This window comes from Delphinapterus leucas, chromosome 20 (assembly GCF_059928025.1).
Source record: "Delphinapterus leucas isolate spDelLeu-1000000601 "Yukka" chromosome 20, BTC_Dleu_Yukka2, whole genome shotgun sequence".
In the NCBI taxonomy this organism is placed as follows: domain Eukaryota; kingdom Metazoa; phylum Chordata; class Mammalia; order Artiodactyla; family Monodontidae; genus Delphinapterus; species Delphinapterus leucas.
This window is the reverse complement of record NC_143148.1, coordinates 10,490,769-10,505,886: the sequence shown is the minus strand read 5'-3', so window position 1 is coordinate 10,505,886 and position 15,118 is coordinate 10,490,769. Positions and strand designations below refer to the sequence as shown.

At 52.5% G+C, this 15,118-nt stretch overlaps 1 protein-coding gene across 1 annotated transcript in view; it reads left to right on the top strand.

Annotated features, from left to right (window-relative positions):
- The window catches only part of NECTIN2 (nectin cell adhesion molecule 2), a 29,265-nt gene that overhangs the window by 3,449 nt on the left and 10,698 nt on the right, over positions 1–15,118 (top strand). The window contains exons 2-5 of the mRNA XM_022585413.3: positions 7,898–8,293; positions 11,375–11,671; positions 12,955–13,072; positions 13,783–13,931. Coding sequence (XP_022441121.1) covers positions 7,898–8,293; positions 11,375–11,671; positions 12,955–13,072; positions 13,783–13,931 — 960 coding nt within the window. The remainder of the gene's footprint in view (positions 1–7,897; positions 8,294–11,374; positions 11,672–12,954; positions 13,073–13,782; positions 13,932–15,118) is intronic.

The following is a 15,118-nucleotide window of genomic DNA, read 5'->3' as shown; positions in this document are numbered from 1 at the left end:
AGATCTTCCCGGACCAGGGCTCGAACCCGTGTCCTCAGCATTGGCAGGCAGATTCTTAACCACTGCGCCACCAGGGGAGTCCCAATCTGGTCACTTTAAAAGGGGGAATCGTATGGTATGGGAATTGTATCCCGATAAAGCAGTTAGAGAGAAAGACAGACAGACAGACACAGAGAGCAGAGACCAGGGACTCCTGGGAGACACAGCGAGGGGCAGACTCGGAACCCTAAGAATCAGAGACAGAGACACAAGAGATCAAAGAGACAGGACCTGCAGGAGGAGGAGGCCAGAGTCTCAGAGACAGAAATGTTTTGGTGTAAACTCTACGCTGGGCAGATCGGTGGGAGTGGGGTTCTGTCTGAGGGGCTTGACCAGGAAGAGATTCACCCCCAGAAGTATCAGACCCCACAGGGGAAACCTTCAGGGGGGTCAAGCCCCTGCAGAAAGGCAGGGAAATCTCAGACGAGGGAGGGAAGGGGTCCCCCGAGGTGGGTGATGACCACGATCAGAGAGGTGGGCTGGGGGAGGGAGGTGCTGAAATGCAGGCCCAGACAGACAGCCCCATATCCTGGCTACCGCTGCGCACGCCCTCAGACCGGCTCCTGGATGTCTGCTGTGAGGGTGAGCACTGTGATTAATGCAGTCAATTAATTGGCAAGGTAGCTGAGGCAGCAGCTGAGGCCAGCGCTCCAAGCACGCCGGCCTTCAAGGACCTGCCGGAGTCTGCTGCACCCCATGGTGAGAGGGCAGGTCATGATGTGTTATTGGTCTGGAGGGCGTGAGACAAGCCTGGAGGAGCCAGCCAGGAAGGGACCCAGGAGTCTGGGCCCCCAGCCCCTTCCTCTCTGCCTTGATTTCCCTTCCCCAGATCTCAGGGTCTCAGGCTATAAGTCTCTGCACGCCCCCAGATGTTTCCCCTGGGCTCACACAACGCCCTGGGCAGCCCCGACTCTGCCACCATAGGAAGCCTGCATCCCACGGCCCAGGCAGAGGGAGCGTGTCTGGGGACCCAGCTGACACCTCATGAAGCTGTCACCAGCCTGGCTGGCCAAGGGAAGCTGAGGGAGGGCGATGTTCCCATGGCCGCACTCTCCCCTGCTGTGGTGCTGGTCACGTCCTGGCCAAGGTCAGGGCACAATCACCTGCCCAGCAGCGTGCCGGACACTAGGGTCCGAACTCCAGGCCAGCTTTCCTCCTGGCATCATTTCTCCTGCTTCTGCCTGAAACGCAAAACATCTGGGCATCAGCCCACACTAACCCCGTCCCCCTCACCCCCACAGCCAGTCAGCTTCTGTGTCCCAACCATTCCAACTTCTGAATGTGTTTCCAATCTGGTTCATCCTCCATCCCCACAACCCTGACCCCTGAAGCCCGACCCACTCCATTCTGAGGGATTTTTCTAAAGCACAAACCAAACCCTGTCCCTCCACCTGCCTATAACTCTCTGTGGCTCCCCAGTACCCCCAAGAAAAAGCCCAAACTCTAACTCAGCCTCAGCCTGTATGATCTAGTGCACTGCTGATTCCCCGTCTTCACCTTTATCGAGCTCTTACAGTGTGCCAGGCACTGTTCTAGGCTCTGGGGATACAGCAGTGACCAAGACAGACGAAGATCCCTGCCCCCGGCACTGATGTTCTAGTGGGGAAGAGACAACAGCTGCTATGAGGAAATCGCAGCAGGGTCAATGGAGTTCCTGTTCTCATCATTAAGGTGGTCAGGGAACGCCCCAGAGCAAAGATCCGAAGGGAGGGAGGGAAAGGGAAGCGTTCCAGGATGAGAGAACAGCAAGTGCAGAGGCCCGGAGGTGGGACTTGCCTGGCGTGTCTGAGGAACAGCGAGGAGGATGGTGTGGCTGGAGCAGGGTGAACCAAGGGGAGAGGGTGAGAGATGAGGTCAGAAAGAGGATGAGCACAGGTCACGCAGGGCCTTGTGGGCCGCTGTAAAGACTTGAGCTTTTCTCTGAGTGAGGAGAGAGCCACAGCAGGGACCTGACCTGCTGTAGCTTCTCTGGCTGTGTGTGGGAACAGACTTCAGGGGCAACGGCAACCCTCCCTGGGGGGATGACCCAGGGGAGAGATGCCACTGGCTTAGACCAGGATATAGGCAATGCAGGGATCAGACCTGGTCCGCTTTGCAGATATATTTTGAAGATGGAGCCGACAGGATTTCCTGATGGATTTGCATGGGTGGCGCGGAGTGGGGGGCGATGGTGAGAGAAAGAGAGGAGTCAGGGATGACTCCAAAGCTTCCATCCTGAACCTTTTACTGAGGTGGAAATACCTAATAAATGGACCATTAACCCCACAGGGGCTGAACCATCCTATTCATTCATTCAGAATGAGACACTTAGAATAGGGATTGTAGAGCCATGGGATTTTTTTTTTTTTTTTTTTTTTTTGGCTGCACCGGGTCTTTGTTGCAGCATGTGGGATCTTAGTTTTGGGGCATGCATGCAGGATCTAGTTCCCCAACCAGGGATCGAACCCCAGCCCCCTGCACTGGCGCTGAGTCTTACCCACTGGACCACCAGGGAAGTCCAAATCATGGGATTTTAGAACCTCATTCATTCTGCAAATATTGAGCATCTACTAGAAGCAGGTCTCTGTTGTAGATACTGAGGGTGAGCAAAGCCAAGCAAAGAATTCCTGCTCTCAGAGAGCCAAGAAGGTCATGAAAATCTGCTGTGTGAGATGCAGAGAAAGTGAGGTGCAGGGTGAGGGAACGAGGGCCAGCTAGTTGGAGAGAGGAGGGCTGTGTGGCCATCGGGGACAGAATACTGGTGATGAAAGAACTTGCTGAGAACCTTGCCCCACAAGAAGCTAAACGTGGGTTTTTTTAATTTAATTTTTACTTATTTATTTATTTTTGGCTGCGCCACTTGGCTTGCCAACCAGGGACTGAACCTGCGCCCTCCGCAGTGAAAGCACAGAGTCCTAGCCACTGGACTGCCAGGGAATTCCTAAAAGTGGGTGTTTTTTTTTTTAATCTTCTGAAGCAGCCAGGGCCACTCTAGATGCAGGAGGGCAGCCTCCCTCAGAAGAGCGGATTGAACCCAGGTCACAGCAGTGAAAGTGCCGAGTCCTAACCACTGGACCGCCAGAGAACTCCCCAGAAGAAGAGAGGTATCTTGCAGCCACAGTGACTTCCTTAGGACAGGAAATCTGAGTCCCAGAAGGGACCCAGCGACCCAAAGAGGGGTGTGGGGCTCTGTGGGCTATAGCTTGGCTTCCCTTGGCAAGGGTCTCCTCCTCCAGGAAGCTCTCCTGCCCCTCCCCTCGGCTGGGTCAGGCCCCTGCTCTAGGTTCTCCCCCTCACCCCTAGCCCCACCCCTTCAGTTTTTCCAGCGAAGTGCTTGGTGATCACTGTCTGTACCATGTCTGTCTCCCCTTCTGAATGTAAGCTCCTAGAGGACAAGCAAGTGATTTGTCCTGACACATCTGTGGTACCTGCCCCCAGAACAGAGTTTGATGTTTATTCAACAGGTTTTTTTTTCTTAACAGTATTGATTGAGCACCTACTATAACCAGGCCCTGGTGCAGGCTCTGGGGATACAGTAGGAAACAAGACAGGCAAATCCCTGTCCTCAGGGGCTGACCCTCTAGCACCCAGGGCCTGCGGGTTGAGTCACTGTTTTTTGCCCACTGGTTGGCATAGTCTGGGAAAGAATAACTGGTGGGAAGGTTCCTACCATTCATGCCCTCGAAGTTCTAAATCTTCACTTTAGGGACTTCCCTGGTGGTGCAGTGGTTAAGAATCCGCCTGCCAATGCAGGGGACACAGGTTCGAGCCCTGGTCCGGGAAGATCCCACATGCCGCGGAGCAACTAAGCCCGTGCGCCACAACTACTGAGCCCATGTGCTGCAACTACTGAAGCCCGCGCGCCTAGAGCCAGTGCTCCGCAACAAGAGAAGCCACCGCAATGAGAAGCCCATGCACCGCAACAAAGAGTAGCCTCCTCTCGCCACAACTAGAGAAAGCCCGTGCGCAGCAACAAAGACCCAGTGCAGCCAAAAATAAATATAAAATAAGTTTAAAAAATAAATAAATAAATAAATAAAATAAATCTTCACTTTAGCCAAGTCCTTCTCCAAGTGAAGAACGCTTAATGGCTCCCACTTACCTCAAGAAGAAAACTTAAGCCCTTGGCCCTGCCCTACTTTGCTTCTGCAGCTCACACTGGCCTGGGTTTTTCCCTGACCGAGTGCCCTTCCCTCCTCACCCAGCTAGAAAGGGGCATAGCCTTTGGGAACCCTTGTCCCATACTCAGTGCCTTTGGGGGCCATGTGGGTTCCTGGCACCTTGAGGGAAGGGGGTGGCCCTTCCTCAGCTCCGCCTAACTGTTGTCACCAGAGCCTCATATCCTGATTTTTGTCTGGATTCGACCTTTAATCTCCAGACCCTTCTGTGGTACTAATTCACTTCTGGAACAATGTTATGTGGGCCAAAAGTGACTATGTGGGAGAGCCGGATTTGGCCTGCAGCGGATGGCTGGCCGCCTCTGCTTGACTCCCCTGCCCTGCCAGCCCTGTGAGGATCTTACAGGAGAAAATCATTGTAACGGAATTGTCACAAGGGACCCTGCAGGGCTGCTTAAACATCCCCATTTCACAGATGGAGGAAATTAGGCTCGAAACAAGGTCCCCACCTGGAAAGGGACAGAGCCAGCAGGAAGCCCCCAGCCAGCTGCTCCGGGGGCCCACACATGACACTCTGCAGTTTGGTCCCGCCGCAGAGGAGGAGCCCATCTTCCAAGGTGGCACCCTTGGGTTTGAGTTGCAAGATATACGTAGGGCTTCCACGAGATGATGTCTGTGTCACACAATGGCCTTCACTGATGACTTGTTTTGAGAAGTGCCTGGGACGGGTCCTGCCCAAGGGGCGGCCTTCTGCTGGGGACTCTCTCACTAGGGTCCCCTGTTAATTTTCCCTGGATTCCTGTGTGAGGCCAGCGGCGGCACACGCTCCTCCCCTCACATCTGGAGACAGCTGGGCATGGGCCTTGCCTTGAGGCTGGGTGTCGAGGGCTACTTGTAATTACACTTACCTGGCTATGTTTATTTACCAAGCACTGATCTTGTGTTTCCGGCGACCCTATGTGCCAAGCACTCTACAAACATCCTTTAATCCTTAAACGGCAATCCCTAGGAGATGGGCACCATTATTACCCTCCTTTTACAGTCGAGGAAACTGAGGCACAGAGAGGTTAAATGACTTGCCCAATGTCACACAGTCAGTAAGTTGCCGAGCCAGGATTCAAACCCAGGCACTCTGCCCTCAGTCACCATGCTGTACTGCCTTACACAGCAGAGAAACATTCATCTTTATTCTGGTTTTTATTTTTTTTATTATTTATTTTATTTATTTTTGGCTGCGCTGGGTCATCGTTGCTGTGTGCGGGCTTTTTCTAGTTGCTGTGCATGGGCTTCTCATTGCTTTGGCTTCTCTTATGGCGGAGCACGGGCTCCAGGTGCACGGGCTTCAGTAGTTGTGGCTCACGGGCTCCAGAGCACAGGTTGAGCAGTTGTGGCACACAGGCTTAGTTGCTCCGTGGCATGTGGGATCTTCCCGGACCAGGGCTCGAACCCATGTCCCCTGCGTTGGCAGGCGGATTCCCAACCACTGCACCACCAAGGAAGCCCCCGATTTTTTTTTTTTTTTTTTTTTTTGGTCACGCCGCGCGGCATGCGGGATCTTAGTTCCCTGACCAGGAATCGAACCCGTATCCACTGCAGTGGAGGCGCAGAGTCTTAACCACTGGACCACCAGGGAAGTCCCCTTTATTCCAGTTTTTATTAACAATCAGAAAACAAAAGATAAGCTGAGAAGTAAAAGCCATACATTCAGACAAAAACTGGTACGCAAACGCTCACAGCAGCTTTATTCATAATTGCCAAAAGGTGAAAACAACTCAAATGTCCATTAACTGATGAACGGATAAACACAATGTGGTCAATCCATACAATGGAATATTACTGAGCCATAAAAAGGAACAAGGCACTGACCCATGTTACAGCGTGGGTACACCTTGAAGACATTATGCCAAGTGAAAGAAACCAGACACAAAAGGCCACATGTTGTATGATTTGATTTATGCAAAATGTCCAGAAGAAGAGAATCTACAGAGACAGAAAATAGACTAGTGATTGCTAGGGGGTGGGAGGAGGGGAAATGGGAGGGACTGTTTAATGGGTACAGGGATTTCTTTGGGGGATTATAAAAATGTCCTAAACTTGATTATGGCGATGGTTGCACAACTCTTGTGAATATATGAAAAGCCATTGAATCGTACTTTATTTATTTATTAGTCTAACTTTAAAAAATAGATACATAAGATATAGACATTTATTTACATACTTACTTACTTATTTTGGTTGCGCCAGGTCTTAGCTGCGGCACGTGGACTTCTTAGTTGCGGCATGCGTGCGGGATCTAGTTCCCTGACCAGGGATCAAACCCAGGCCCCCTCATTAGGAGCACAGAGTCTTACCCACTGGACCACCAGGGAAGTCCCTGAATTGTACATTTTTAATGGGTGAGTGGGAATTATATCTCAGCAAGGCTGTTTTCAAAAAAATAGGCACAGCAACTACTGAGCCCGCGTGCTGCAACTACTGAAGCCCGCGCACCTAGAGCCCGTGCTCTGCAGCAAGAGAAGCCACAGCAATGAGAAGCCCGCATGCAGCAGTGAAGACCCAATGCAGCCAAAAAATAAATAAAAATTAAAAAAAAAAAAAAAGGCACAGAGGGCTGTAGGTTTTATAGAAAGGTGAGAGAAAGTATTATTCCTATGTAGGAAAAAAAATGAAATCTATCCTCACACTTTGAATTTTTTTTTAATTTCTTTTGGGATAGATTCAGGTTTTTGTTATTTTGGGAGGATTCTTTTTTCCCTCCAAACATTTGATAATGAAAAGTTTGAAACACACATGTGTAAGTTGGAAGAATGACCCAGCAGCCTCCCTCATCCTCTGCCCCTAGATTTGACAAAGGGTCACATTTTGCCACGTTTGACTCTGTCACTTTATCGTTTTTGTTGTTGTTTTTGATGAACCATTTGAGAGTACCTTACAGATATGACATTTCCACCCCTTATCATCTCCTTCTCCTTCTCCTTCTCCTTCTTCTTCTCCGCGCAGCTTGAGGGATCTTAGTTCCCCGACTAGGGACTGAACCCAGGCCCTCGGCAGTGAGATCACAGAGTCCTAACCACTGGACCGCCAGGGAAGTCCCACCCGCCATTTATCTTCTAAGAAAAAGGAATACTACATAAAATAGATAACCAGCAAGGACCTATTGTATAGCACAGGGAACTATACTCAATATTTTGTAAAACCTATAAAGGAAAAGAATCTGAAAAAGAATATACAATACACATATATGTATTGAGATATATATACATAAACTGAATCACTGTGCTGTACACCTGAAACTAACACATTGTAAATCAACTATACTTCAATAAAATAAAAATAAAATAGGGAATTCCCCGGCGGTCCAGTGGTTAGGACTCCAGGCTTTCACTGCCATGGCCTGGGTTCAATCCCTGGTGGGGGAAATAAGATACTGCAAGCTATGCGGCGCGGCATAAAATTAAATTAAATTAAAAAAATTTTTTTTAATTTTAAAGGAATACTACATAATCACAATTTAATCATCACACCTAAGATCATGAATGGTAATTCCATAATCATATGTCATCTAGCCTGGACACAAATGTCCCTAGTTTTCCTCAAACTGTCTTTCTGGCTGGCCTTTTGGGAATTGGGATTTCATAAAGATTCCTGCATTGCATTGCGGGTCTGCATTTCAGAGGGCGGCCCCTCAGTGATGGCCCGGCCTGGCCCGGAGGTGTCTGGGTCCTTCACTGACCCGACCTCTCTCTCTCCTCTCTCCGCAGGAGCCCAGGATGTGCGAGTTCGGGCCGCAGCCGAGGTGCGGGGCCACCTGGGGGACACCGTAGAGTTGCCGTGCCACCTGCTGCCCCCAGCGCCTGAAATCCGAGTGTCACAGGTCACGTGGCTGCGCTTGGACGCTCCTGAGGGTAACCAGAACGTGGCCATCTTCCACCCCCAGTATGGTCCCAGCTTCCCCAGCCCGAAGCCTGGCAAGGACCGGCTGTCCTTCGTCAATGCCGGGCAGAGCACCGGGGCCGGGCAAGGCACAGAGCTGGAGGTGCGGGACGCCACACTGGCCCTCCGGGGGCTGACGGTGGAGGACGAGGGCAACTACACCTGCGAGTTTGCCACCTTCCCCCGGGGCACCAGTCGGGGAGTGACCTGGCTCAGAGTCATAGGTGAGCAGGGTGGGGGGCAGGGCTGCAACGAAGTGGGAGGGTCGGGGATGCAATGCACGAGAGCCCCTCAGCGGTCTGTTTCTCCTCTTTAGCTGTGATATCGACCTTGTCCGTGATCTTCAGCCAATGGGCAACTATTCATTAAGCACCTACTGTTTGCCACACGCTGTTCTGCAAGTTGGAGAGACAGCCGGCAACAAGTGTTCAGCAAATTGAGTACCTACTCTGTGCCAGGCACTATGCTAGGCTCTAGGGATAAAGCAGTGAGGAAGACAGCACTCCCTGCCCTCCTGGAGCTTATACTCCAAACAAAGGAGTAGATAACATACATAAGAAAAATAAGAGTGAGTCAGGTGGTTATAGGTGCTTCAGAAGTTGGAGGGGAGCAGGTTACAATTGTAAGCGAGGGTGGTCTGGTGCTAACCCAAACTAGGAGGTGAGGGAGCCCTGCAGGTCTAGGGAAGAGAGTTTCAGGCAGTGGGAGTAGCAAGTGCAAAGGCCCTGAGGCAGGGCACACCTGGAATGTCTGAGGAAGAGCAAGGAAGTCAGTGTGGCTGGAGATGCATGAATGGAGGAAAGTAGAAGGAGGCAAGGTCAAGGAAGTGATGGGGGAGCACAGATCACAGCCTCACGGACCACGGGAAGATTTTGGCTTTTGCCTTGAGAGAACAAGAGCTACAGGAAATTCTGAACAGAAGAGGGATGTGATCTGGCTTGGGTTTTCACAGGCTCCTTCTGGCTATGTGGTTGGTGAGGGTGGAGGCTGGGAGACCACTAAGGAGGTGACGGCATATGTCCAGGTGGGAGGTGATGGCATCTAGACCAAGATGGAGGCAGTGGGGGTGATGAGAAGAGATTGGATTATGGAAATATTTTAGAGGTAACGCCAGAGAACAATCCATTTGGCAAACAGAGGAAACACCGGGATGTTGCAATACTCAGAGTGAGGCCCCAGTGGACTCATTTAGATAGAATGGTCAGCAAAAGCGTCTTCGTCGAGTCCCAAAGTGTAAGCTGAAGCCACCCTCAGGGACGCGTCCACGGGCAGAGGAATGAATGCACAAGCAGAGGGAACAGCCTATGCATATGCTGGGACATGAGAGCCAGCTTGGCATGTTCTAGAAAGGAGGCTGGTGGGGTTGGTGGCAAGGGCTTGAGTGACCCTCAGCAAGGCAAGAAAACCGACAGGGTCGTGATGATTGCATGGGCCTCCCAGGTGGCTCGACTTCATCTGAATTTTTTTTTTTTTTTTTTTGCTACGCCGCTCAGCTTCCAGGATCTTAGTTCCCCGACCAGGGATTGAACCCCTACCTTCGGCAGTGAAAGCTTGGAGTCCTAACCACTGGACCACCAGGGAATCCCCTTTATCTGAAATATTATTTGGAGCCATCAGAGGGTTTCAAATCATAAGAGCACCCTGACCAGGCTCTTGAAATTGCTTGAAAAAATGACTGGCTGCTGTGTGTGGGCCCATCAGAAGGGTAGACAAAGGTAGAGGGAAGCAAGGAGACCAGGTGAGAGGAGGCATTGGCTTGGAAGGGGGGAGAAGCAGGAGGGGAGGGGAGGGGAATAAAAAGAGAAGTGGAAATAATCACACTTTGAAGAGATAGAAGGTGCTTGTCCGTGAATTAAGGGAGGAGGAGAATCAAGAACTCCCAGCCCTCTGGTCCAGCAGGAAGGTGACCCGCACAGCCACTTAGCGAAATGGGGAAGACCTAAGGAAGGCGTCTTTTTGAAGATGCTATTTCTTGCTAAATCTAGGCAATCCCCTGGGATCCCATCGTCCCCCGGCAACTCCACAGAAGCCACGTCACTCTGGACACTTAAGTCCCCCCCTCTCAGCCCCAGGGAGTTGGGGAAGTGTACCCTGTACTGTCCCTCAGTACACACTTCCCTTCCCAAGTAGCCCCAAAACCACAGTTGTTTCACAAAAAGCACAGCTGTTCTCCCTGCTCATCCCTCACAAAGGTCTCTCTTCTGCAATCATTTGTTCTATTCAAGAGATACATAGAGAGCGCCTACCACGCACCAGGTGCCTACAAAAGTACAGAACAGCGAAGCCTCCGCTTTCTTGGGGACTCAGATGTCAGGGAAGTTTCCTTGAGGAAGCGAGGCTGGGATCTGGAGGAGGAGGAAGAACGAGACAAGGAGAAGGGAGGCCAGAGCACTCCAGGCAGTGCAAGTCGCTAAGACCCTGCAGTGGGTGGGAGCAGGGATGGGGTGGGTGTGCCTGGAGCTGTCATAGGACTGATGGGAGGGTGATCAGGGAGGATGTGAGCAGGCCCGTCAGACTTTGGCGGTCAGGAGAGAATGCAGGAAGGATAGGAAAGGAGAGGAAGGCAGTACCACGTTGAGAAGCTCAGGACGTAACCAGGTGGAGAGATCCAGGAGGCAGCTAGAGATGCTTCCTGGATCTCTCCACCTGGTGGAGAACTCAGGTGTCAGAACTCAGGTGTCTGGTTATGGGCACACATTAGCAACTGTGGGTTGTCATTATTATTCCTCATGGAGGTTTACCCTGCCTAATATTTTTCCATGTTTTCCAGGAGGATGAGTGAAAAGGGCAAAAAATTTCCAGCTTTGGGAAGCTCCATTGCCTTTATCCCACTTCTGGCACCACAATCTAATGGTGATTAAAGGAAAAGAAGTTGGAGGGCTTTTCAGCTGGACCTTTGAACCTCGTTATTCTGCTTTGGCTTTCCTTTTAAAATCTCGGCCTCTTCCAGACTTGTGGACATTGTCTGTTTTTCTAGCAGAACAGAACAGAAAATATAATGGCGAATACTTAGATAGCACAGTGGGTGTCAAGTACCGTCCAAAGTGCTTTACATATCAATTTATTTAATCTGTACAACAATCCTATGTGGTGGGTACTATGATTATCCCCACTTTACAAAAGAGGAAGCTGAGGTACAGAGTTGGGAAATGACTTGCCCAAAGCCATGCAGCAGCAAAGCAGCAAAGCTGGGAATTGAACCCAGGCAGTTGGGGCTTAACTGCTCAGCTCCACTGCTGCTGAGGTGTTTGTTGAATGACTCTAGGTGTGGAGTGACCCACGCTGCCCTCTGTTCCTCTCCCCAGCCCAGCCCCAGAACCATGCCGAAACACAAGAAGTCACACTCAGTCTGGATCCTGTACCCGTGGCCCGCTGTGTCTCCACGGGCGGCCGGCCACCTGCCCGAGTCTCCTGGCTCTCACCCTTGGATGGGGAGGCCAGAGAGAGCCAGGTGTCAGGACCCCTGCCTGGTACAGTCACCGTCACCAGCCGCTTCACCTTGGTACCCTTGGGCCAAGCAGATGGTGTCAAGGTCACCTGCAAAGTGGAGCACGAGAGCTTTGAGGAGCCAGTTCTGCTGCCTGTGACCCTCTCTGTGCGCTGTGAGTGCATCAGGATATGACCACACCCCCAATACAGTCTACACCGGCTTCTCTAGGGCACCGTATACATTATCCCTGAGTGTTGTCTACATTGGCATTCTGGGTCAAATTCTGCACTGCCTTCCTGCCCATTGTCTACACTGGCTCCCCGGGACAACACGTGCACACTGCCCCCTCCTTGTCTATACTGGCTTCACGAGGCTCTCACCTTGCTGCCACAGTCAATGGTAAATCAGAATGGGTTTGCAAGGCTCGGTATTACACATTTCTTCCCAATTCCACATCCAGTGAAGTCTTACCGGTAGCTTCAATCAGCTGTGTGGGGTAGTTACACCAAGGAAATTGGCAAACACCTCAAATCAGGGCTATTCTATTTTTTTTTTCCCCTCCCTTTTCAGAGAGCCAGTTTACCAGCACACGACTGCACCCAGCAATCTTCTGGCTCTCGTGGACCCCAGTTGACACTGCTCCCTCACTGTCTATATCCACTACTCTGTCTACACTGCCCAACCCAATATTGTCTACATACACACCCCCATTCATACTGTCTAAATTGGCTCCCTGGACACTGTCTATACTGACTCTCCTGGGGCCTCTACACCTGCTTCTGCCCCCCAGTGTAATCGCACTGGCCCCTCTGGACCCTGTCAACAAAATATGCGTTTTGTTGTTGTTGTTTTTTGGCCACTCTGTGGATTAAACCCGGGACCACGGCAGTGAAAGAGCCGTGTCCTAACCACTGGACCGCCAAGGAATTCCCCGCTGTCCGCTGTCGATATCAACCCCTTCTGACATGTTCTGTGCTAGCTCTTCCCCAAACTGGTTACACCAACACTGCCTAATATCAGCCAGAGAGGCTCCCCCGGCACTCTTCCCACAGACCCTGCGAAACAGTTACTTTAGCAGCTTTTCCAGCCACTGTCCAATCATACCCCATAGCCCAACTCAGCATTTTCTATACTAGTTCCCCAGACAATGCCTTCAGTTAACTAACTCCCTTACCTACCCTGGGCATGTCAGAAATGACACACATTATCTAGAGTGGCTGCCCCGGGCACTGCCTGCAACGAACAGTAACTTCCTCAAAATGACCCACTTCCTCAAAATGACCCTCAGCCGTGTCCCTGGACAGTGTCTATGCAGCCCGGATTGATTTGCCCCAGGCATTTTCCATGGGTCCACGTCCTGCCAGCCCATTTCTTTAGGATTCTTATCTATCTGCTCACCTATCACCCCCTTTGGGATTCTCCCTGTCACTGAGCCAGTCCCCCCATTTCCTCCAGACCCCCCTGAGGTCTCCATATCGGGCTATGATGACAACTGGTATGTCGGCCGTAGTGAGGCCTCCCTGAACTGTGACGTCCGCAGCAAACCAGAGCCCACAGGCTACGACTGGAGCACGTGAGTCCTGTTTGGACCCAGACTCCTGGGTCTGAGGGGGGAGGGGCCGGGGGTCTGGATCCTGGGGCTGAAGGAGGAGGGGCCGGGGGCCTGGATCCTGAGGCTGAGGGAGGAGGGGCTGGGGTCTCAATCCTGGGTCTGAGGGAGGAGAGCCTGGGCTTCTGGAATCCTGGGGCTGAGGGAGGAGGGGCCGGGGGTCTGGATCCTGGGTCTGAGGGAGGAGGGGCCGGGGGCCTGGATCCTGGGGCTGAGGAGGGAGGGCCCGGGGGTCTGGATCCTGGGTCTGAGTGGGGAGGGGCCGGGGGCCTGGATCCTGGGTCTGAGGGGGGAGGGGCCGGGGGCCTGGATCCTGGGTCTGAGGGAGGAGGGGCCGGGGGCCTGGATCCTGGGTCTGAGGAGGGAGGGCCCGGGGGTCTGGATCCTGGGTCTGAGGGAGGAGGGGCCGGGGGTCTGGATCCTGGGGCTGAGGGAGGAGGGGCCGGGGTCTGGATCCTGGGGCTGAGGGAGGAGGGGCTGGGGGCCCGGACTACCGTGCTGTGGGAGAGGAGCTCCAGCGGCCCGATACCGTGATTCCTCCAGAAAGAGGGACTCGCAGTTTGGGGTGTTAAGGAGTAAGTTTCAGGTCCGTAGAGCTTGGCTCCTGAGGGCTGTCTGACCTGTACTCCCCGTGGACCATGCTGTCCTTCTCATGTGACCCCCAAACCCCCCAGGACTTCAGGCGTCTTCCCAGCCTCAGCAGTAGCCCAGGGCCCCAAGCTGATCGTCCACTCGGTGGACCGGCTCTTCAACACCACCTTCATCTGCACCGTCACCAACGCCGTGGGCACGGGCCACGCCGAGCAGGTGGTCCTAGTTCGAGGTAAGCGGGTCTTGGGGATGGTGTGTACAACTGGGTCTGCTCCCCAAGTGTTCCTCCCTTCTGTGTTCTGGGGCTGCACTGGAGGAGGCTGCGCCGCCGACCTGGGGAGAATTCAGACCCGCCTCAATGATGGGAGGGGGACGGTGTGGCTTGCCCCCAGGTGGGATCTGGATTGGGGTGACAGGGTAGGTGCTGACAGAGGAGTTAGGAAGTTGAGACCTGCGCTGGGGTCTTCCTAGAAAGTAGAGGCCTGGGAAGGGCCTTCAGGGAGAGTTCCAGGGACATTGGCCTGGCCTCCAGCCAGTGAGACACGCCCACAGAATTGCACAGCTAACAGTCACGTGAGGGCAGCTAGACAAACACTCAGAAACAATGGACTTCTTACATTGCGGGCTGGTCAGTATGACCCAGAAACCAGTTTGAGTGTGTGTTGGGATGTTTGTGTTTCTAGAGGTGGTATTCTGGGTTTGTTTTGCTTTGCTTTGTTTTTTGGATTTTTTTGGCCTACCACTTGGCTTGCGAGATCTTAGTTCCCCGACCAGGGATCGAACCCACGGCAATGAAAGTGTGGAGTCCTAACCACTGGACTGCCAGGGAATTCCCTGGAGGTGGTATTTTGGAAATGGTGGCTGATGTGTCTGTGGGTCAATAGTTCTCTGAGTCTCCACAATGGGAACTCAAAAACACAGATAGGACCCAAGACTTAGCTGGAGAGGAAATAAATAAAGCCAAAAATAAAGCCTAGGTTCGGGCTGATGGAAGTGGGGTCGCGATCACAACTGTAGCCCAGGAGGCTTAGAGGGAGGCAGGGGGCCTCAGTGGGTGGGAGGAGGGCCCCCTCAGAAACACAACCAAAGACAAACTCATAGGCATCGGTGTGAAGACAGACACACCCACACCTGGAGACAGACGGAAGCAGGCCCCCTTACTGAGATGATCAACACACACACACACACACACACCCGGAAAGACACCCAAGTGAAAACGGATCCCTCTTGAGGAATTCGGACACTCGCCGGGGAGATATGACGTAGCTACTCAGAAACAGTGTCACAGACTACACACCCAGAGAGACTGTTGGCCCGCCTTCAGCGCATCTGACACGCTCAGGTGCACAAACACACACACCTGGAGGCAGACACCATCACGCAGACATGCTAGAAGCGAAAAGAACTGCGGACAGCAAC